Here is a 22,501-nt window from a genome sequence, read left to right on the forward strand (position 1 = left end):
GAGACAGAGCTGTAGAGGGGAGACGGGAGGGTCTCCCTGAATCAGCCCCTCAGGAAGGAGCAGACCCTTGAGGGACCTCAGTTGAGGCCCCTGCAACCTAAGGCTCTGAATTCTGCCACCCGCTGAGGGCAGTGTGGCCTCCCACCTCTGAGGCAGAGCAGAAGGCGAGCTGCAGCTTCTCCAGCTCATGAGAAAGGAACCCACAGCTACAAGTGGGCCCAAGCAGTGGAAAGGACGCTCCACCTCGGTCGGGGACCAGGCGGGGTCCAGCATGTTCATTGGAAGAAGTGTGGGACCCCACGGCCTCCAGTGCCACAGTGGACGGGAGGTTCAGGCCCACCTCAGGCGACCTCCCTCAAGCCCCCAGCCCACACCACAGAGGGGCGACAGCCGCACCCAATGCCCACCGTGCTCAGCTCTGTCACCTCCCCCGGCATTACCCCAAGACCCAGCTCATAACCAGAGGAAGCCTGAGTCACCGGCAAAACCCACCTTGTTCCTGCAGCTGCTCGGTCTCAGCTTCCTCTACTGAGTCTGGCAAGGGAGAAAAGAGAAGCAATCAACACCCCCAGCCAGCACCTCTGGTCCCCTGCCAGGTTGAGCTGGTGTCGATGTTGCAGGGTGAGAACATTGCATGGTGCAGGTGTTGAGGGCTGAGATGTTGCAGGGTGCAGGTGTTGTGGGCTGGGGTGTTGCAGGGTGCAGGTGCAACCAGCATAGGAGCACTCCTGACACCTGAGGAAGAGGCACCAGCCAATGGGCCAGAGAATTCTCATGTTCCAGCATCTCCAGGCCTCCACCCCACCCAATCCCTGTGGGGACTCCACTCTCCCATCTTCTGGGGACATCCTCCCATCATCAGTGGGGAGCACCCTCTCGGCTTCCATCAGCTCCATCAGGGAGCAGGGCGCATTGAACAGGCAGCAGCTCTGAGTCCGACAGCCCAGGGATCAACACCGCTCTGCAGTGCACCCCCACCCTCTTCATCCCAGGGCAGGCAGCTCCCGGGTCTCAGTTTCACCCCGTAAAGTGGCTGACACTAACTGCTTACTGGGTTTCCATGGAGGTCAAGTGAGAAATAGCTGTAAAAAGATGTGGACAGCGTCAAGCGCTGTGAACTGGGATAACAGGTGTGCAGTTCTGGGGAGCACCCTGCAATGCCTCCATCTCACAACACCTGCACCCTGCAACACCCCCACTTATGACACCTGCACCCTGCAATGCCCCCACCCACAACACCCCACAGTGTGGAGGGTCTCAAACCTGCTTCCTAAAAAGAACAGGAGATACCATCCAGGGAGTCTGAGCCTTGATATGCTGAGGTCAAGTCGAAGTTTGTCCATTCAGGAAGGGAAGTTGATTTGTGGGGTCTACAAATTTTAACTCTAATATTGGTGGGGAAAAGGTCTTGTAATGCATGTCACCGAGCAAGCAGGAAAAAAGTGTGTGTGGAATGTTATCTGTTTATATATGTGTGTGCATATGTGTGTGTGGGGGTGCATGCATATGTATGTACGTGTGCGTGTACATCTTGTGAGGGGGTGCATGCACATGTGTGTATGTGTGTGTACACCTCTGCAGGCACATGTGCACACATGTCTGCATGGGTGTGTGTGTGTGTGTGTGCGTGTATACATGTGAGTGCATGTGTGCATGCACACAGTGTGTATTTACATGTGTATTTGTGTGTTTATGTCTGTGTTTGTACGTGTGTAGACAGGTATACAAGTAGGTGTGTAGATGCTGGGCACGGTGGCTCACAGCTGTAATCCCAGCACTTTGGGAGGCTGAGGCTGGCAGATCACCTGAGGTCAGGAATTCGAGACCAGCCTGGCCAACATGGTGAAACCCTGTCTGTACAAAAAAATACAAAACTAATCCAGGGTGTGGTGGCTCGTGCCTGTAGTTTCAGCTACTTGGGAGGCTGAGACACGAGAATCGCTTGAACCCGGGAGGCAGAGGTTGCAGTGAGCCAAGATCATGCCACTGCACTCCAGCCTGGGCAACAGCGCAGGACTCTGTCTCAAAAAAAAAAAAAAAAATGTAGGCCCGTTTGTGTTTATCTACACCCAGCAGATAGCACGGCCTCTGCCATGTTTCTTTATGTTGTGGGTGACATGCCACCTTCATCTATGCATTGCACTGCAGCCACCAGAGAAACCTTTCGCACACAGAGGGACACTGAGGTCAGAGGGACTATCTCTGTCCTTAGGAGGCGGCAGCCCTGGGGTCCCACCGTGACACTCCCTGGCAGCCAGGTGACCAGGCCACACCACAGCCTGGGTTCTTTGTCTTGTGACAAAGAGAAAAGCCTCTCTCACCCGGGCAAAGCACAGTGGGAAGAGGGCTGGGCCCCAAACAGGAGCCCTCAGGGCTGGCAAATTAGAACCAGGCCCACACCCTCTCCCTCACCCAGCGTCTCAGGCAGGTACCTGGGGTCAGGGAAGGAAGGGCTTCCCTGGTGCCCACAGGAGTCTCAGGGCCGCATTCCCGTGCCCCCAGCCCCTCACCCCTCCTCCCTCCTGTCTGGCTTGTCTGCAGCCCCTGTGTGCCCTGGAGGCAGCTGCAACCTCTGTCTGTTCACCTTTCAGCGCCCAGGGGCTGGCACTCACTATCTGTGGATGGACGAAGGCAGCGGGGGCTGCAGAAGGGAAAGGGGAGGGCAGCGGCTCCGCCACAGGCATCGCCTACACGCACCCAGGCTGTACACGCTGCAGACATCGGTGCCCGACATCCGCCTCAGCAACTGCCTGGCATCCTCCTCAGAAAAGCAGCCCTCACTGAAGAATGACTTCTCTTCCTCATTGAGAAAAATCGCACTTTCCAACCTGGAAAAAATGAAGTGCTTTATACAAATAACGTATTTGCAAAGTCAGCATTTCACACTAAGACACATTTCCATTCCTTGATTTGACAGACAGTCTCGGAGCACGACTCTCTGCCCAGGGGTGGAGACAGAGATTTAAAAACAACAACAACAACAACAACAACAACAAAAAGTCCAGGCGTGGTGGCTCACACCCGTAATCCCAGCACTTTGGGAGGCTGAGGTGGGTGGATCACTTGAGGTCAGGGGTTCAAGACCAGCCTGGCCAACATGGTGAAACCCCGTCTCTACAAAAATACAAAAATTAACCAGGCATGGTGGCATGAGCCTGTAATCCCAGCTGTTCGGGAGGCTGAGGCAGGAGAATCACTTGAACACAGAAGGAAGAGGCTGCAGTGAGCCGAGATCACACCACTGCACTCCGGCCTGGGCAACAGAGCAAGACTCTGTCTGAAAACAAAAACAAAAACAAAAACAAAAAACAGATCTTGCCCTCAAGGGGTGCCTTGTCTGGCCAGGGGCAGATACTCAGAAGCAAGAAAGGCTGCAACAGATGTAAACAGGTAATGGCGTCCTAGGACAGTGAGCTCCTAGGCAGCCTTCAAAGCCCCATTCCAAATGTCCCCTCCCTTATGGAGTCCCCTGTGACAGCTGCAGACAGAACCAATCCAATCTCTCCACATTGTAAACTCCCACTGATTCTGTACAACCTCCGTGCTCCCCACAGTGCCCAACATACACTCAGGGCATACTCATAAAGTCAGGGAGAAGAACTACAGGAAGAAACAGAGAGAGAGCGAGAGAGGAAAGGAGAAAGGAGGCAATTTTTGCTTATAGGACTAAATTACCAGTATAATATGAAACTTTGAAATGCATCTTATTCAGATTTTTAAAAAACTTAGAGTAGCTTACAGCACATTCTGCAAAATAACAGGCCTGTATTCTTTAAAAACATCAAAAAAAAGACTGAAAAGCTGTTTCATATTAAGGAGGCAAGACAGGACATCTGAGTAGAACACATGGTCTGAAATTTTCATTGTCTACAAAGGCCATCATTGTGACCACTGGCAAAATCTGAATAAGATCTGTAGATAATGGCATTGTATCAGTGTTAATTTCCTGATTTCGACAGTTGTACTGTGTTTATGTAAGCAGATGTCCTGCTTTTGGAACCACATACTGCATTATTTAGGGGTAAAGGAACATCATGTTTACACTTACTCTCAAAGGGTTTAGAAAAAAATAGAAGTGAAAGAGAGAAAGTAATAAAGCAAATGTCATAACATGTTAACAATTTGTGCAATCTGGGTGAGGGCGTATGGGAATGTTATACTCTTTTTGCAACTCTCTTCTAAGCCTGAAATTGTGTCAAAAATAAAGTTAAAGAAAAAAAAAAGAAGAGCCACCAGTTGTTCATTAAATAAAAGATGAAAACCCAGGGTCTGGAATAGGAAAGATATTCAGCAAACATTTGTTGAGTGAATGAGAGAAGTCAGAATTTCTCCAGCTGTGAACAGGACCAATGGCACCCAGCCCCGTCATCCTTTTGGGTTAAAGGAAGGGAACAAACTAGCTCATTCCCCAGCTCTTCTCTGACCCTTTGTAAGTTCAGTACATGTTGACTTCACACGGCCCCCAGTGACCTGTTGAGAAGTTGTGGTCTCCCTTGGAGATGGTAGGGATCAGCTAGACCAGGGATCCTCAAACAGTGTTCCATGGAACACTAGCTCAGTCAAAAGCAAACAAGGTTGTGTGAGAAGAGGATTCTGGAGGTTACGTAAGTGTGGAAAAGGCATTTCAACAGGAAAAGGATGCCTTGTTTGTGCTGGGAATCCCTGGGATCACACACAAGGGATGTGGACAAAGCTTTTCCCCACTCCTTAGGGCATGATGAAGTCTGTGATGGAGCAGTGGGTGAGAACATGCTTTGGGAACTGCTGGTCTAGCTCCTGCCATCAGTGCATGGCCTAGCCATCAGTGCATGGGGCCACGACCAGGGTCACATGACCCAGAAGGTGGCCTCTCCATGCACCCACATTCTCTGGGCTCCTTGACTGAGATCTTAACAAGGTCAAGTCCAGGGAAACAGAATTCCATCAAAGGATAGGCACAGCTGACTCCTCTCCAAAGACCCCCTGCTGCTGCTCGCACCGGGCAGTGAGAACACAGAAGTGACCAGGGAATTCTTCTCTTGGAGTTCCCTGGCTGGGGGCAGGCAGGTCATGGGTGGCGTGCAAATCACACAGGAAGAGGCATATGGCCAAAAGAGTGCTCCTCTAGGAAGAGGCAAATGGCCAAAAGAGTGCTCTTCTAGGAAGAGGCATATGGCCAAAAGAGTGCTCCTCTAGGAAGAGGCATATGGCCAAAAGAGTGCTCCTCTAGGAAGAGGCATATGGCCAAAAGAGTGCTCCTCTAGGAAGAGGCATATGGCCAAAAGAGTGCTCCTCTAGGAAGAGGCATATGGCCAAAAGAGTGCTCCTCTAGGAAGAGGCATATGGCCAAAAGAGTGCTCCTCTAGGAAGAGGCATATGGCCAAAAGAGTGCTCCTCTAGGAAGAGGCATATGGCCAAAAGAGTGCTCCTCTAGGAAGAGGCATATGGCCAAAAGAGTGCTCCTCTAGGAAGAGGCATATGGCCAAAAGAGTGCTCCTCTAGGAAGAGGCATATGGCCAAAAGAGTGCTCCTCTAGGAAGAGGCATATGGCCAAAAGAGTGCTCCTCTAGGAAGAGGCATATGGCCAAAAGAGTGCTCCTCTAGGAAGAGGCATATGGCCAAAAGAGTGCTCCCACAGAAGAGCCACGGGGTCTGATGGGAGGTCCCAGGAGAACAGGGGGATCGAGGAGAGGGGGCATCCCAGGCAGAAGGACACACGTGTCACCCAGAGCAGTTTTAGAAGGCACAAGGTATTCTGTGCAGCTGCACTCGGGTGAGCTGATGTCAAGGGCCACCCTGGCCATGGGGGCCTGCAAGGTCGGGCCCAGAAGCTTCCTGGGGCTTTACAGAGGAGAGCGACGTGTGTACTGGATTAAATCGTGTCCCTCAATTCATGTCTCTCAGAACCTCAGAAGGTAAGCTTTTTTGGAGAAAGGATCTTTGCAGATGTAATTAGTTCAGCTAAGATGAGGTCAGACTGGAGTCAGATGGGTGCTAGGAGATGGGCACCCTTATAAGAAGAGAATACTTTGACACACAGAGGAAGACAGCCACGTGGAGACGGTGGCAGAGTGCAGTGATGTGGCCACAAGCCAAGGAACGCCCATGGCCACCAGGAGCTGGAAGAGGCAAGAAGGACCCTCCCCTAGAGTCTCCAGAGAAAATGTGTCCCTTCCGGCCTTGGTTTTAGACTTTCGGCCTCCACAACTCTGAACGAGCACATTTCTGTTGCTTTAAGCCCCTGGTGTGCCGTGCCTTATCACGGTAGCCACGGGAAGATGATGCACATGGGCAGGTGTGCATTGGACGGAACGCTCTCCCTGCAGCAGCCCGGAGGAAGGACGCCAGGGACCCTGGAGTCAGGCACTGGGGCCAAGGGGGCAGCAGCCTGAGGACAAGGGAAGAGACTAGGCGTCGTCCACAGTGACTTTCAGTCTTGTTACCGGGGGAGCCAGGTGGACGCAGCAACTTCCCCTTAGGTGAGATGGGGGTGGGTTCAGGAAAGGTGCGGGGCTTCAGCCACTCACTGGGACACGGGGTCCTGCGTGCTGATGAGACTGCTCCGCACAAACCCCATCTGGCCCGAGGCTGTGTGTCGGCCCACGCACCAGGGCAGGCCAGGCACCTGCGCCCCAAGGATCTCGATAAGGTCTCCACCTCGGAAGGTCATCTCTTCAGGCCCCGAGCCCTGGAAGTCTGCCAATGCCGAGGCCAGGCCCACAGCTGCGGAAGAAAGCTACATGGTGAGTGCCCGGGAGACCAAATGGGGGCCAGAGCGGGCAGACAGGGCCGATGCCAGCCACCCTGAACCATGGGGAATTCATCTTTTGGCTGCTAGGAGGTTCGTAGTAAAGCTTGGTCTCTGCAATGAGGGAGGGAACGTCTACATGGTCCTCAGAGGGGATGTTTTTATCCCTCTGTTGAAGATGAGAAAAATGGAGGCTCAGAGATGTTGATAAATGAGTCTCGGCCATCAGCCTCCAAGGCCAAGGCTCTTTCCTCCTTTCCTTCTGCAGCCACAACCCCCGGCCCCACCTACTCTCCACCCCGCTCTTGCATGGGGCTTTAGTCCCCCTGACAGGTGCACAGGCCATCCAGACACCGGCAGCTCTGACAGGTGCACAGGCCATCCAGACACTGGCAGCTTGCCACAGAGCAAAAACCTCCGGACCTGGCATCCAAGGAGAAGGGCTGCTGGCAGTCCCAGCTTTTCATAAAGAGGACGTGGTCACCATCCTCTGTTAGCAAATGTGGCAAATTCAGCCAGCGCCAGCCCACCTCGGCCCAGGGCCTTCCAGGCGTTTCACACGGTGACAGAAGGATAGAGTCTGAGACTGTTGGGTTGCACTGAGAAGTGACATTTGGGAGCTCTTTGGAGACAGTGGCCAAGGGCCCTGGTGCAGCTTCACTGAGCATCCTGTGAGGCTGCACCATCCCCCAGAGCCTCCTGAGTGTCAGTTATGACCTCACAAGCTGGAGAAGACTTGGTTGGTACAAAAGTAATTGCGGTTTTTGCCATTGAAAGTAATAACAAAAACCACAATTACTTTTGCACTACCTAATAGCTGTCTCTCTGACTCAGGGAGGATATAGGGCAACTTCCAAAATGTTGGTGCTGCTCCCTGGCACACACATTTCCCCAGGAAAGAGAGGCCCATGGAAACACTTACCCATCAGCGGGTTGTCGGGCATCACAGGGCCACCCATGGCGTCATCGATGGGGTCCTGGGGGACCCTAAGAGCCCACCTGGAGCCGGAAGAGGGAGGTCTTTGCTGCGGGATTTCAGATTTGGGGCAGATACATCCTGTGCAGAGACTGGACAGGTCAGCAGCCCCCAGCAACCTGAGCAGATCCCTCGCCTCCCCCGACTCACACACGTGCACACACACACACACGCCTGCCCAGGTGTGTGGCCTTCAGGCCCCGTGCGTGTGGCACTGCCCCCAGGGAGCCCCACAGCCCTCAGCCTAGGGCCCTCATCTGGAAACACCGCCACCCCTGTGGGCCTGGAACCCTGCAGACCTCCAAAGCACCTGCCTCCCCCAGCTCCACACAGTGAGGGGTGAGGGAGATCCCAGCCTGGGGCTCTGGAGGCCTGGATTCAAATCCTTGCACCACTGTGACTTTGCCATATAACCTGAACAGATCACTCCTCTCTCAGCCTCAGTTCCTTCAGCCAGAAAAAAAAGGAAGCTGGACTAGATGACTGACAGTCCCTCTTTCCCAGATGGCAGAACACTCTCAGTGTCCCCTGTTGGGACACCACTGGCCAGAGCACATAGGAAGGATTCTTAGGAGAAGCTCCTCTTGGGTCTCAGTAATGAGAAAAGCCAAGCCACAGCCTGTCAGTTGAGACACTGCAAATCAAGAGATTGAGGTTCTCTCTTTGCTTTGGCTACCAGGAAGCTACAACCCAAGTTAATGCCCCCTGCTTCAGCAAGTGAACAGGAGTTTGCATGTCACCTGTCCTCACATCCCCCAGCTCTACCTGTGGGTCCCGTGTGCCTTCTCACTCTGGATACGCATGTTTTATGTAGCTTCCTCAAAAGCTTTTCAGATGAGCCTGGTGAGAGCTCATGCCACACCTCTTGTGCCATCAAACCCCAGGATAGCCCTGCCAAGTGGATGTCATTGGCCTATCATGCAGCTTGCAGGCCAGAGGCCCAGAGAGGTGGACCAACTTGCTGAGGCCACACAGCTGGGAAGCAGCAGAACAAGGCCATGGCCAGGTCCGTCCAGGGCTCCCACCATTCCCTGTCCATCCCCTTGACCTCCAGATGACCCGGGCCTGGGAGTCTCAGCGAGGCCAATAGCTCTCAGAGCAGCAAAGGCCGGTACCTACTGATGAAACGGAATCAAAGGCTCCGGGGCGGCTGCCACTGCCACCTCCTCGGAGGGCACGCTGGGGCTCGGCGGTGAAGAGTCTGTTTCTGGTGCCGCCTCTCCCTGGGGAGCCCCCGAAGCCTGCCTGAGGGCCTGGGGGCCATTTCCTGCATCCCGGGGACCCGTCATCTCTCTCACATGGTGTTCAGGACACAGGACAAAGAAGGGCCCTTCAAAAGGATGGAGGCGGTCACTGAGGGTGGCCAGACTGGGCGCAGCTGTGGCCCTGCCCCCCATACCCCTGCCGCGCAGACAATGAAGGCAGCACCCGCAGGAATGGCCCCTCCCAGTGTCTGCAGGCACAGAGACCCAAAGGGGCTCAGACGGAGAGGTGGGCCCGGGGCGAGGTCCCAGCTCTGCCTCCATGTGCTGTGTGAGGCTGGCTCAGCCTCAGAACCTCGCCCTGGGCCTCAGTTTCCCTGACTGTGCGATGCGGAGCCAAACATGGGACCCCCAGGGCCCTTCTCCATGGACTGCCCCAGTGACCCCAGCCACTGCTGGCAGGCCCCCTCCTGCTGTGGTCAGGTAGGAAAGACAGCCTCATGTCCCCTCCTCAGACTCGGGGCCAACCGCAAAGCCAGGGCAGCAGCCATGTCAGGGACATGAGCTGGGGGCTGGCACTAGACAGAACCTCTCTTCCACTGTTTTCCAGGCACCTCTGTGTCCCTGGGGGCTGGCCAGGGTCTCTACAGCTAAGTGACAGTGCCACACCAAGCACACCTCCCTGCCTGAAGCACCCCTCAGCCTCCAGAGGCTCCGCAGCCCACAGCCCCAGGCATGCTCAGCACAGCGGGATCCAGGCTGTCACCCCACGGCCCGGGCGTGCCCCGCCCAGCTGGATCTCGGCCATCGCCCCACGCAACGCTCACCTTCTTGGATGAGGAGGCTCTCGTGGGTCAGCCTCAAGGCGTTCTCATCCACGTGGACTTGGATGGCCGTCTCCTCCTCCTCACTGGGCGAGAGCAGCCAGAAGGCCTGGTCCATGAGCAGGTTTGCCAGGCAGTGATGAGTGAAGCCTGTGGAGGCCAGGCCCAGTCACCCGAGGGCTCCGGAAGAGGGGCGGGGAGGCAGGGAAGCCTGTGTGGTCCCAGGTCGGCTGAGCCCTGCACTGACCAGGTCCAGGGAGACCATGGAAGACACCCACCTGCCCTGGGGTGCCCACAGTGCTGGCTACACACAGCGGCCCACGGCCTGACCAACCGGGCTGTGAGAGGTCAAGCCCAGCTCTACCACCCACCAGTGGCAACCGTGGTCAAGTTATCTGACCTCTCCATGCCTCCATATTCCCCTCTGTGAGATGGAGACCATGTGGTCGGGGGCCGTGCAGGCCGCGGGGGGTAGGGGCCAGCAGCAAGGTGGGTCTGAAACGCACATGTGTGAGCCCCACCCCGCATCATGAGCTGGTATCTGTTTCCATTTCTATCAGGTGAAGCCTTGTCTCTGGGATGCTGCGAGCTCCCCCCTCCCGTCTGAGGCAGTGAGGCTTCGTTCACCACGGCTGAACTAGGAGGCTCGGTGCACACATAAGGCACAGGCAAGTGATGTGAGAATCCTGCCTCCACACTCAGCGTAGAGTGGACTCTGAAAGAGGGGGACACGAAGCCTGCTGCCCTCTGGATGGACATCCCCCCACAATGGCCATCACTGTGGATGGGCAGCCATGGATGAGCCACTTCCTCCAAGAACCCGATCAAGGAGCCCACGTCCACAGTGGGATGAGCATCAGCCCTGCTCACCGGTGCTCGGGGAACTGTGGCTACAAATTCTTATTCCCTAACTTACTCAGCCCTCAAATCAAGGGTGGTGTCGCAAGATCCCCAGGGAGGCTCCGTTGGAGCCTGGAATTCCTCCAAATGGAACAGGGAATATTCCAGGAAGAGCTCACGTGGGTCAGCTTTCAAATAACAGCTTTCCCGGTCAGCACTGAGGCCACTGGATGGCAGCTTCCCTCAAGTTCTGGTTGAGTGAAATTACAGAGGGCAGCGTGTGAAGGCAACCAGAAGCACAGCCTAAATCCTTCCTGCGACAAAGACCCACATCCGTCTACGACTCCGCCTACCCGGCATTTCTCCCTGAGCAACAGGTGTGCACACCAGTGTTGCTATCTTGCTAGTGAGGCCTTTGTGAACCTGCCTGTTCTAAAGCACAGATTCGTGGCTCACGCCTGTAATCCCACCACTTTGGGAGGGCAAGGCGGGCAGATCACCTGAAGCCAGGAGTTTGAGATCAGCTTGGTCAACATGGTGAAACCCCATCTCTACTAAAAATACAAAAAATTTAGCTGGGCGTGGTAGCCTGTGCCTATAATCCCAGCTACTCAGGAAGCTGAGGCAGGAGAATCGCTTGAACTCGGGGGGCAGGGGTTGCAGTGAGCTAAGATTGCGCCATTGCACTCCAGCCTGGGTGACAGAGCGAGACTTCGTCTTAAAACAATAAATAAATAAATAAACAAAGCACCAATATGTACTCTAAGTGCATGGTGTGTAACCAGCACCTTCCAACGGGCGTCCCCATGACCAATTCTGGGAGGGTCACCTCTTTACCAAGAGCGTGGTAAGTGGAAAACTTCCAGATTTCTTCAAAAGTCTTAAACGTCACCACGATCCGGTCCTGGTCACTGTGGATAGACAGCAGCCTGGCTGATAATTCCTTAAGAGAAAGAAATAGGAATTCGAGAGGTCCCCAGGAGCTCTGGGGCATCTGTCAGGAGGACAGGGTCCACATGACAGAGACATCTCGCAGATGTGGCCCCGGCGGGGGGCGACACACCCAGGGCAGATTCCTTCCCAGCCCAAGTCAGCTCCTCCCCTGCTCTCAAGCCAGCCGTGGCTCTCCAGAGCCTGTGGGGAGAAGGCCCTGCCCTTCCCAGAGCTCACGTGGCCCCCATGCCCTGGCCCCTCACCCTCTACGCCTCCCCTTCAGCACTCTACGTGCCTTATCCCCCACACACCAGTGACCGCCGCTTCTCCCGACCTAAGCTGGTCCCCGTTCGGCTGTACTCTCAGCCCTGAGTGGCCCCAGCCCCACCTGCAGCTTCAGCTCTGATTTCCATCCCCCCGGCCAGCATCCCCTCTCCTCTGATTTCCATTAATCAGTGTTGATGGGGCATGAAAAATAACAGCAGCTAACACTGGAACTCTTCCGGCTCGGGAAGTGTGTGTCGGGGGGTACTATTAGAGTCTCCATTTCAGAGACAAAAAATAAAGCCCCGTTTCTTTCTTTCTTTCTTTTTTTAGAGATGAGGTCCCACTCTGCTGCCCAGGCTGGAGTGCAGTGGCACAATCACGGTTCATTGCAGTCTCAACCTCCTGGGTTCAGATAATCCACCCATTTTACCCTCCCACAGGTGTGCACCATCGCACCTGGCTAACTTTTTAATTTTTTTGTAGAGACGAGGTCTCCCTATGTTGCTGAAGCTGGTCTTGAACTCCTGGGCTCAAGTGATCCTCCTTCCTCATTTGCCCAAAGTGCTAGGATTACAGGTGTGAGCCACCATGTCCCGCTGAAGGCCCCATTTCTTATTCAAGGTCTGACCTCTGTCAGTGGCTCAGCTGAGATTCAAACCCAGAGCCGGCACGCTGACCCAGTTCACCTGTGCCCAACATCCGCATGACAGCCCCACGTGTCGAGCAGGTACTATTTGTCCAGCACCCTGCAGGTGCTTGGTATGAGTTAATCACATAACCCTCAAGTCAGCTCCCGGGGACGTAATTCTAAGCATCCCCAGTATATGGCTGAGGAAGCGGGGTTCACAGAGGCTGAGAGGCATCGGCCAAGGCCAGGCTGGTCCAACCACAGTCAGTGGTGGTAACGCCCAGCCCAGCTCCCAAGCCCCGGGCCCTCAGCCATGGGGAGGTCTGCCAGGCCCAGACACATGCTGTGCCAGCCTCCCCAGAAAGCTGGTATGTGCAGAAGCCCGCAGGAGGCTGGCTTTGTCATCAGGAAAAAAATAATAAGACTAACTTCACACTTGTCCTTAACTCCCCATCAAAGAGACTTTGACATTCCTCGCGGGTGGGGTGGAGAAAGGGACAGCTCAAGGTCCCCTGTGCTAGGGCTGTGGGAGAGCAGAGGGACGATCACAGTGTCCTCCACAAAGCAAGTGGGAGAAACAAGCCCTCACCACCCGCTGGGTATCACAGCCGCCCCTCCAAGGCCACCACTCTCCTCTCGCTCTCTGAGGCCTGCCTCCTCTGTCCCCGGTCTCAGACACTGCACCTCAGCCCCTCCCTCCTCCCGACTCCAGCTCCCATCCCTGAGCAGTCCCCAGAGGGCTACTCACCCCGAGCACGCGGGCCATCTCCCGGCTGTCATTCTCCAGCAGGCGGAGCTGGCCCCGGAGGGTCTGCTGTAGGCCGGGGTCCCGCAGTCCACTCTTCCTCCGTACAGCCAGCAGCTGCAGGGTCAGGTCTGGAGGGGCAGGTGGAGGTTGGGCAGTTGGTCTGACCTGGGCTGGGAGGTCTGTGGGGCACTGTACTCCACCTGCCAGCCTCCAACCCACACACCTGAGCCCGAAGGCCTGGGCAGTGAGCTCCTGGGGAGCTCAAGCCCTGGGTTTAGATCACAACCTTGCCCCACCCCTATAAAGGCCTTGGACCACTGCCTAGCTCCCAGCCTGTTTCTTTCAGGGTGAGTGCCTGTCCTACGGAGCAGTGGGGACAAGTGGACTCATGTCCCCTGCAGGCCAGGCTGGCACTGAAACCACTGCACGCAGATGGTCTCCCCTCCCTGTCACCGTAACCTCCAACCCCTCCCCTCAGCGCCCTACCCCAGATGGTTGCTGCGTCGGAACTTGCAGGCACAGGACCTGGACAGCCACATTTAGCAAGCCTCTCCTCCACCCCCACGGTGACTGTAAGGTGGGGAGTCTGGGACCATGGGGGCACCTACCTCCAGCAAACACCCCACAAGCACCTTGCAAATCTCAGTTCTGCCTCCCTAAGCCGGCTCCTCTCCACTTCTTCCCTGTCTCTCAGAGGGCAGAGGGCCCCCACCCCCGCTCGGATCAATGACACCTCCCACTCACACACCATGTCAGCCACCAGCAACCCCATGGGCTCCACCCCCCACCCCACCCCTGCTCCCATCGTGGTTCTGAGCCCTGGTGGGTCTGACGTGGGCAGCTATCCACATCTGGCCCTCCCTCCTGTCTGTCCTCTGGTCTGCGCAGAGCCATTGGGACCCCATGACAGCATGGTCCGACCCATCGGCCCTGCTCTGGGCCATCCCTGTGGCACCGTCAAGCGGAACCTTCTGCAGGGATGGGCACGTGCTCTGTCTGCTGTGTCCCATCCGAGGGCCACCCGCCACGGGGGCTGTGGAGTTCCTGAGATCCAGCCCCCTCCTCAATGTCTGAGGTTGGCAATTTCCCACTAGAATCCAGGCTCCCGGGGCTGTGACCCCGTCTGCCCTATGCACTATCCCTTCCCAGTGCCTGGAAATGCTGAGAAAAAAAGTCTTCCCAATCCTCCAGGTCAAGACTCGGCCCCAGATCTCTAGGCAGTGGCATTCCAGGGGCTTTGGCCTCTACAGAGCAGGGCTGCCCCAAGGGAGAAGGCGGAGAGAGGGGAAGAGAATGAGGAGTAGAGGGGGAGAAGGAGAGCAGGGAAAGGGGAGACACCGGGAGGGGGAGAGGGAGGGAGAAGGGAGAAAACGGTGGGGGGGGGGGTGTGGAGAGGGAGGAAGAGGGGAGAAACCAGGAGGGGGAGAGGGAGGGAGAAGGGAGACAATGGTGAGGGGGGTGGAGAGAGAGGGAGAGGGGAGAAACCAGGAGGGGGAGAGGAAGGAAGAGGGGAGAAACCAGGAGGGAGAGGGGAGACACCGGGAGGGGGAGAAGGAGGGAGGGGGGAGAAAATGGGAGGGGGAGAAGGAGGGAGGGGGAGAAAACGGGAGGGGGAGAAAGAGGGAGAAGGGAGAAAACGGGACGGTGGGGAGAGGGCGGGAGAGGGGAGAAACCGGGGTGGGGAGGGAGGGAGGGGGGAGAAAAGGGGAGGAAGGAGGGAGGGAGAAGGGAGAAAATGGGTTGCGGGAGAGGGAGGGAGAGGGGAGAAACCAGAAGTGGGAAGAAAATGGAAGGGGGAGAGGGAGGGAGGGGGGAGAAACCGGGAGGAAGAGAGAGAGGAAGAGGGGAGAAAATGGGAGGGAGAGACAGATGGAAATAAGACAGAGACAGAGACGGATTCTCACACCTTTGAATAAGCTTAAAGCACCTGCCTGAGAGTTTTCTGCTAGGGGACCCTTGAGCGAACACCCTCACCCCCTATGGGGGAAGGGCCAACCGGGCCAACCTGGAGACTTCTGGAATCTGGAATCCACTCCCCCAACAGGAGGCACCAGCCCATCATTCCACAATGGTTCCTGAGCTGTGATGGCTTTTTTTTTTTTTATTATTTTTAAGAACAGAGTCTCGCTCTGTTGCCCAGGCTGGAGTGCAATGGCGCGATCTCGGCTCACTACCTCTGCCTCCTGGGTTCAAGTGATTCTTCTGCCTCAGCCTCCCAAATAGCTGGGATTACAGGCATGCGCCAGCTAATTTTTGTATTTTTAGTAGAGATGGGGTTTCACCATATGGGCCAGGCTGATCTTGAACTCCTGACCTCAAGTGATCCACCCGCCTCGGCCTCCCAAAGTGCTGGGATTACAGGCATGAGCCACCGCACCTGGCCTGCATTTTCAAATTCTAAATAACTTGTCCTATTGCCTAATGCGTCCTGGTCATCCCAAGTGGCCACCAGCAGTGCTGACTACACAAAAGGAAAGTCAGAGGACAGTCGGGCATCACAGCAAAGGTGAAAAGCCAACAATGGGTGCTGGGGTCTCCATTCCTCCCCAGCTGGGGGTTGGGGGGTCTCCAGGGTAAAGGGCTTCTTACCACCTCCACAGCCCACAGCTTCCTGGGCCCCCTTTGTGGGCTCTGCTCCCCGGCCCAGGGCTGCCTCCCTCCACCTGTGCCCTGCGGAGATCCCATCCCTGGGAAGCCTGTGCCTGGACACCTCGCCCCACAATGCAGTGGGTACTTTCATCTACTTCTTACCATATGGCACCTGTGAAGCCCCTCGCCGGGGTGTCACCCACGGAGCCCCCAGGACCCGTGTCCCCTGTTTGTGCAGGTGCACACAGGGATGCCTAGGGGAGCCCCCAGGGGCCATGTCCCCCTCTGGGTGCAGGACCTGGGCATCCACACTTAACAAGCCCCTCTTTCTATTCCCACCGTGATTTTAAGGCGGGAAGTCTGAGGCCACATTTTGAGAAGCCCTGGGTTAGACTCTTGGATGCCCAGGGAGCGGCACAGCCCGGATTTGAACCTGAAGCCCTGTGTAGGGCCCAGGATGTTTACCTGTGGGATAAGCTCCTATCTGACAGGGAGGGGTCCCAGCAGCAGGCCCAGCCACGCGGGCGGGAGGAGGCTCGTCTGCAACACAGCAGGTTCCCAGGATTAGGGGAGACCAAGCAAACGCCTGGCTCCTCTGAAGGCGCCAAACGCTCCAGGTCTCTCTGCAAGAAAAGAGGTGAGTTCTGTCCCACACGAGCCACCTTTCCCACAGCTGCCTTCCCCCAGTCTTCCCAGAGCCCAGCAAGGAGGGAAGCTGCCTGCATTTCCCAGCATGCTGTGACAAGCTGCCCCACACTCAGAGGCTTAAGACCACACGACTCGTATGATCCCGCTGCTCTCAAGTTCCAATGGGCCTCACAGAGCTAAAGTGAGGGTGTGGACAGGGCCCTGTTCCTCCCAGGGGCTCTGGGGAGAATCCACTCCTCGCCTTCAAGAGGCCACACCCATCCCTCGGCTTGTGGCCGCCACTTCTCCTTCTGCTTTGTCACTGCATCTCCTTTTCTGCCTCTCCCTCCTGCCTTCCTCCTACAAAGGCCCTGTGATTCCATGGAGGGCCCACTGGAGCATCCGGGATCATCTCTCCATCTCGAGATCCTTGCCTTTGATCACATCTGCAAAGTCCCTTTTGCTGGATGAGGTAATGCAGGTGTAGGTCCTGCGGATAAGGACGTGGGCATCTTTGGGGGACTTTATCTGAGCCCACAGATGGGCTCAGCCTCACAGCTTGTGCAAGTGGGAGCCAGGACATGGACCCCTACTGGCTGCTCGGTTCCCTGCTGGGGGTCACCCCTCTGGCCATTGGTCCTGCAGAGTTTGCATCTTGGCCTGGGCACTTCATCTCTGTCCTGCGCAGTTTCTCTATCCAGGCTTCAGGATCCAGGGGGATCTGATTAGGAAAATCCGCAACTGCAGCAGAGAGTAGTGAACTTCTGTGTGGCCGGTCTTCACAGCCTCCTAGATGTCTCACTGAGAGCCCTGGGCACAGCTCAGCCACAGTGGTCTTGGGCCTTGCATCGCGATGGTGTTCACTTCACACCAGCGTTTGCTGACCGCCTGCAGTGGCGTGTGCTCACCTGGTGTGGCCAGAGCCCATTCCTAGGCCTCACTTGCTCTGCAGCCCCAGCCCAAGCCCAGAGCTAGGCATGCAGTGGGGGCTCAGAAATGTCTCGAATGGGCTGGGCGCAGTGCCTCACACCTGTAATCCCAGCACTTTGGGAGGCTGAGATAGGTAGATCACCTGAGGTTAGGAGTTCGAGACCAACCTGGCCAACATGGGAAACCCCATCTCTACTAAAAATACAAAAATTAGCCGGGCAGGGTGGCACACGCCTATAGTCCCAGCTACTCGGGAGGCTGAGGCAGGAGAATCACTTGAACCCAGGAGGCAGAGGTTGTAGTGAGTCGAGATCGCACCATTGCACTCCAGCCTGGGCAACAGAGCAAGACTCCATCTCAAAAAAAAAAAAAAAGAAAGAAATATTTCAAATGGAAAGAAGCGTGTGGTACTCAGATCTCGACTCCATTGGCCAATGCACCTGACAGCAGTAACCAAAACACACCCCGCAGATGCCCCCGTGGGCTAAGAAGAACGTGTGCTCGGAATTTGAGCTAAAGAATCCAGCAGCAGCCAGCTTGGAGATTCACTCCCTGTCTGAAGAAGATCTGAGCCCCTGGCTCATCACAGGGAATGCAGGCCATGCAGATCTTGCCCCTTTGTTTGGAAGGGTTGGATGAGGATTGCCAGGTGGAGGATGGCAGAGGGTGGGTGCTAAGGGAAAATGCTACATCAACTGCATGCTTTTCACAGGGGTCCTGTCCAGCCCATCACTGCTGAACCACCCTGTATGTAAGTCCTCTCAATCAACCCTATGTCATGGTCGCTGGCTCTGGGTCTCCTCTTCAGTCTCTCGAATGAGATGCCATCCCTATTGAAGTTGATAGAGTTCCAGCCCGACACCTTCTAAACACCATCCTCCAGTTCAGAAGCCAGGGCTCCCTGGAGACACGGCTGATCTCAGGGCTGTGGCAGGGAAAGTGCAAGATGAGCCTGGAACATCTCATGTCCCAGAAAGTGAGGACACAGCCACCGAGGGATGTAGACACACAGAAAGCCCAAATCTAGGGTGATTTGAATGACAAAATAGGTAATGATGTATATAGTCTGGAGACTCAATTAAAGATGTGTGAGCCTAAGCTGAAATAAATCAATGGATAACTGGGGAGCGGGACAGTTCTTCCTTATAGTTGAAAGCTGATTGCTGAACCGAGAAGGGTTGCCTCATTAGACAGTCACTGCCTGGCAGCCTCTGTCACAAGGATTATTTCAGCCAGGCCAGCCCATGATGAAACAATAGCGCTTCATGAGTTTGATGAGGAACAGGATATTCATGCAGTTTCAGAGTGTCGTCCCCCCAGCTACTTACTAACTGCAGAGGGGAGAAAAATAAACTGTGCAGCGGAGAGAACTGGCAGCCGCCCCATCTCCAAGGGACCAAAATTAGCGTCACCAGCCAGAGACTAATGGACATCGTCTGCACTGAAGAAACATCACTTCTGCGGAATTCCTGCCCAAATCCCTAATGTGATCATGAGCAAATAGTAGCTGCACTCGAATCGAGGGACATTCTACAAAAGATCCAAACTGTATCCTTCAAAACAGCAGCCTCCAGATTAAAAGGTACCTCAGAGAGGTCACGGTAACGTCAGAACACAAAGTGTGACTCAGGAATTTTTTTTGTTTTTTTTGCTATAAAAGATATTATTGGGATAAATGGCAAGATCTGAATGAGGCCTGTAGATGAGGTGATGGTGTTATTAAAACCAGGGAATTAACATTGAAATAATTACAATGCGGTTATGTAAGAGAATGTCCTGGTTTTAGGAAATATGGATACCTTTTAGGATGAAGGGGCATCATATCTGCAATTTACTCCCAAAAGGATCAGAAGAAAATCACACACACACACACACACACACACACACACACGAGTACACACACAAAGTAAAAGTCCTAAAATGTGAACATTCAAGGAAGCTGGGTATGGGCAAATGGAATTATCTGTACTATTTCTTGCCACCTTTGATGTCTATCTGAAATTGTCCAGAGAAGACGAGGAGGTGAAGGAGCTGATGAGGAGCCCCACCCCAAGCCAGCTTTCCCTCAGCCCATCCAGCCTCCTAAGCAGGGAGAGGTTCCTCAGCTCCCCTCCACTGGGTCCACAGAAATTCGCTCCAGGCAGAGGCGATGCCACGGTGCTTTGCTGAGCCTCTGGAGGAGGAAACACCCAGCCACTCAGGGCAAAGGCTTCCAACTCCCGCCACTCCCCTTCTCAGAGGCTCCCAGCTCCTCCCTTGGCCCCGCGGCTCTGTGGGAGGCTGGCCAGGGCCCTCCTGCGCGTCTCAGTCTCCTTGTGCACTCGTGGCCCTGGGCACGGCCCAGCCCCTTCCTTTCCATGAGGCCTGCCCTGGAGGGAACGCGATTCCATGGCCGGGTGGGCTCCCCAGGCCCAGACCCCACCCCAAACCTCTGAGCCACCCTTCCTGGTGGGCATGCCGGTACCTGAAGACCACTTCCCCTTTGTGATTCAGTGCAGGAGGCCATCGACCCCTTCCCATCTCCACCCTCATGCGGAAGGGCAAGATCACAGATATAAAACACTCCCACACCTGGCTGTGAGCCAGGCGACAGCATCTGAGGTTTCCACGCCACTGTCCAAACACATTCTTCGCTCAACAATCCCTTGAACAGTGACGAAGCACCTACCACGTGCCAAGCCCTGGAGTCCCGAGACAGGGATGCAGGCAGCTAAGAGGAGACTGGACTGAGGCTGGACACTGGGAGGAGGAGGCCCAGGGACGGGTCACAGCCGCAGCTGTGTCCTGCCGGGAGGGGCCGTGCAGGCCTTGGTCTCCCCTGCCTCTCCCCTCGCCCCCTTCAGGGTCTCAGGATGGGAGTAAGAGGGGATCCTAGAGATCACCTAGCCCACTCTTCAGGTTTCCCAGGAATTCAGGAAACTGGGGGCATGTCCTGGCCCAGTCCCTGACCACAGGGTGGCCTGGCCTGGCCCTTCCCTCTCTGCACCTTGGGTGCCTCCTGGAGAATGAGGATGCCTCATCCTGAGGACTCTCAGGGGTTCTAAGGCCAAACCCGTCGGACTGTTTCTGGAATGGTCTCTGAACACGTGGGTTCAAAGGCCCCTGCCCCATTCTTTGCCAGTTTTGTTATCACTGACGCGTCCCTGGAAAAACACGAGCTGGGCCCTGGCCTCTCAAGTGACTCAGCGGGCACAGTGGCTCCTGTTAAACACACGCGGGGGAAGGAAACGAGAAGTGATGGAGAGCAGACCCCAGCCCCAGCCCCAGCCCCAAGAGGCCTGGAGGCAGACAGGGTGGTGAGGGATGGATGGACGGGGCGGGTGGGGTGGAGAAGTAGGTGGGATGGAGGGTGGGTGGTGAGGGTGGAATGAACTCACCGCCTCTCACTGGCGCCTTGGCCTCCTTGGGCCCCGCTTTCTCCCAGCTCACAGAGGGCCTCATGGCCACAGTCCGGACCTGGTCCCGGCTGCTGCCACCTCCTGAGGGTCCCACGGGACCCCTCCTCATGGGGGTCAGCTCCTCAGTGGTCACAGCAGGGAGGTTCTCCATGACCCGCAGAGGCCTCACATGCCTGGCCCTGTGGACAGAAGGGGTGTGGTCAGGAGAGGTGGCCCCTCCACAACCAGCATGGAGGTTGTGTCCAGGGCTCGGGTCCAGAGGAGAGAACACCAGCGTTGCTGAGCGCCTGCACCTTTCAGATCCAGCGAGCCCCTCACCGCAGCAGGTGAGCATGCACCGTGTTGTGGTAGGCGTGATCCCGCACCGCTGCTGTGCCTCCCCTCCCTGTCTCGGGTTTGCTGTGCTCCCTTCCTCCATGGGGCCTCCTCTCGCTGTTTTCTGCCTGGAGGCCCCTTCCCCGTCGAGGCAGAACCCCTGGGTGCCTTGGGCCCCTCCTCAGGAGCCAGTCACTGCCTCTTTGCTGGGCCGTCACGCCTGACAGACCATGCTCCTGGAACAGTGCTCCGTTGCCTGTCAGAAGACACAGAAGGACACAGAGTCCCCCTTCCAGAGTCACAAGCAGGCACAGGGGCCATGGGGACGGCAGCCTGGGCCAGGGCTGAGGTGCACGGGGGACAAACCCCAGCTGTGGCCACAGGGGCGGGGTCAGCCACGTCCTCCTCAGCTCCGGCCTCAGGCAGAGGGGCTAACAAGAGAGGAGGATGGCAAGCACACAGTCAGAACCCTGCTGTCCACAAAGGAAGGGCTTGGTCATGGGGGGCCTCACTGTTCCCTGATTGTGAGTGGGGAAAGGTCCACCCTGCCCCTCCAGAACGCCATGGCCAGGGCGGTTTTCAAGTCCAGAGCCTCGGGGAGCAATGGGGATGCAGAGGAAGGAAAAGGGGTTACGTCCGTGCCTGATGTGTGGTGAGAAGGTTTTCCCTGCTGCTGTCTAACGCAGGCTCCGCTGCCCCTGCTTGGTGAAATGTGAGGTGGGGAAGAAATAAGCCCAGTGTCCCCCGCAGCTCCTGCCTCCCATCTTCCCGCCCAGCAAGATATTCTGAGCAAACATGGGACAGACTTTCCGGTGTGTGGACTCATCCCCTTGCTCCTGGCTTGAAGCCCCCCGGTGGCCGGCAAACATCCTCTCTGCAGGCAGTGCACGGAGAACCAGGGCGGCCACGCCTCTGACCTCTGTCTGGGAGCAGAAGCGCAAGTCTGGCCTTCTGCTGTCCTGTCACCCCTTTTGTGGTGGACGCTGGGGGGCAGGGCACCCAGGGCTTGCCAGGGCCTCCGTCCGGGCCTCAGAGCCCTGATGGGCCCACGAGGCTGGGGTCTGCCAGCTGCCAGGACAACCCCCAGAGCCTCCTGTCCTTGTCCCCATCTCCCACCTCCACCCTGGTCTCCGGGTAGGGAATGTGGAAGGGGACTGACAGGCAAATCACGCAGCGGTTGGGGGTGCGTGGGGTCTGCAGTCAGGGACACAGGACGCGGCTGTGAAGGGGAGGCAGGAGGCCCTGGATATCGAGCACCCGGGAAGGGCAGAGAGGCACCCCTGGGAGCTTCAAGCCAGGAGCAGGGGGACAAGTCCACGCGCCACAAAGTCTGTCCCAGTGTTTGCTCAGAATGTCTTGCAGGGGTGTGGAGATGGGAGGCAGGAGCTGCGTGGATGCTGGGCTTATTTCTTCCCCACCTCAGTTTTTTACCAAACAGGGGCAGCTGAGCCTGCATTAGATAGCAGCACGGAAAATCTCACCATACATCAAGCACAG

General features: G+C 56.2%; 1 protein-coding gene across 3 annotated transcripts in view; it reads right to left on the bottom strand.

The window, feature by feature from the left end:
- The window catches only part of SH3TC1 (SH3 domain and tetratricopeptide repeats 1), a 43,187-nt gene that overhangs the window by 16,470 nt on the left and 4,216 nt on the right, over positions 1-22,501 (bottom strand). The window contains exons 2-11 of one of the 3 annotated variants that reach the window (XM_054553420.2): positions 20,669-20,868; positions 16,200-16,274; positions 13,146-13,273; positions 11,407-11,512; positions 9,733-9,879; positions 8,823-9,033; positions 7,650-7,726; positions 6,507-6,702; positions 2,698-2,828; positions 493-528 (exon numbers count right to left, since the gene is read on the bottom strand). In XM_054553420.2, the coding sequence (XP_054409395.1) occupies positions 493-528; positions 2,698-2,828; positions 6,507-6,702; positions 7,650-7,726; positions 8,823-9,033; positions 9,733-9,879; positions 11,407-11,512; positions 13,146-13,273; positions 16,200-16,274; positions 20,669-20,840 (1,279 nt within the window). In that variant the 5' untranslated portion in view covers positions 20,841-20,868. 3 annotated transcript variants of the gene reach the window in all.

This window comes from Pongo abelii, chromosome 3 (genome assembly GCF_028885655.2).
Source record: "Pongo abelii isolate AG06213 chromosome 3, NHGRI_mPonAbe1-v2.0_pri, whole genome shotgun sequence".
In the NCBI taxonomy this organism is placed as follows: Eukaryota; Metazoa; Chordata; class Mammalia; order Primates; family Hominidae; genus Pongo; species Pongo abelii.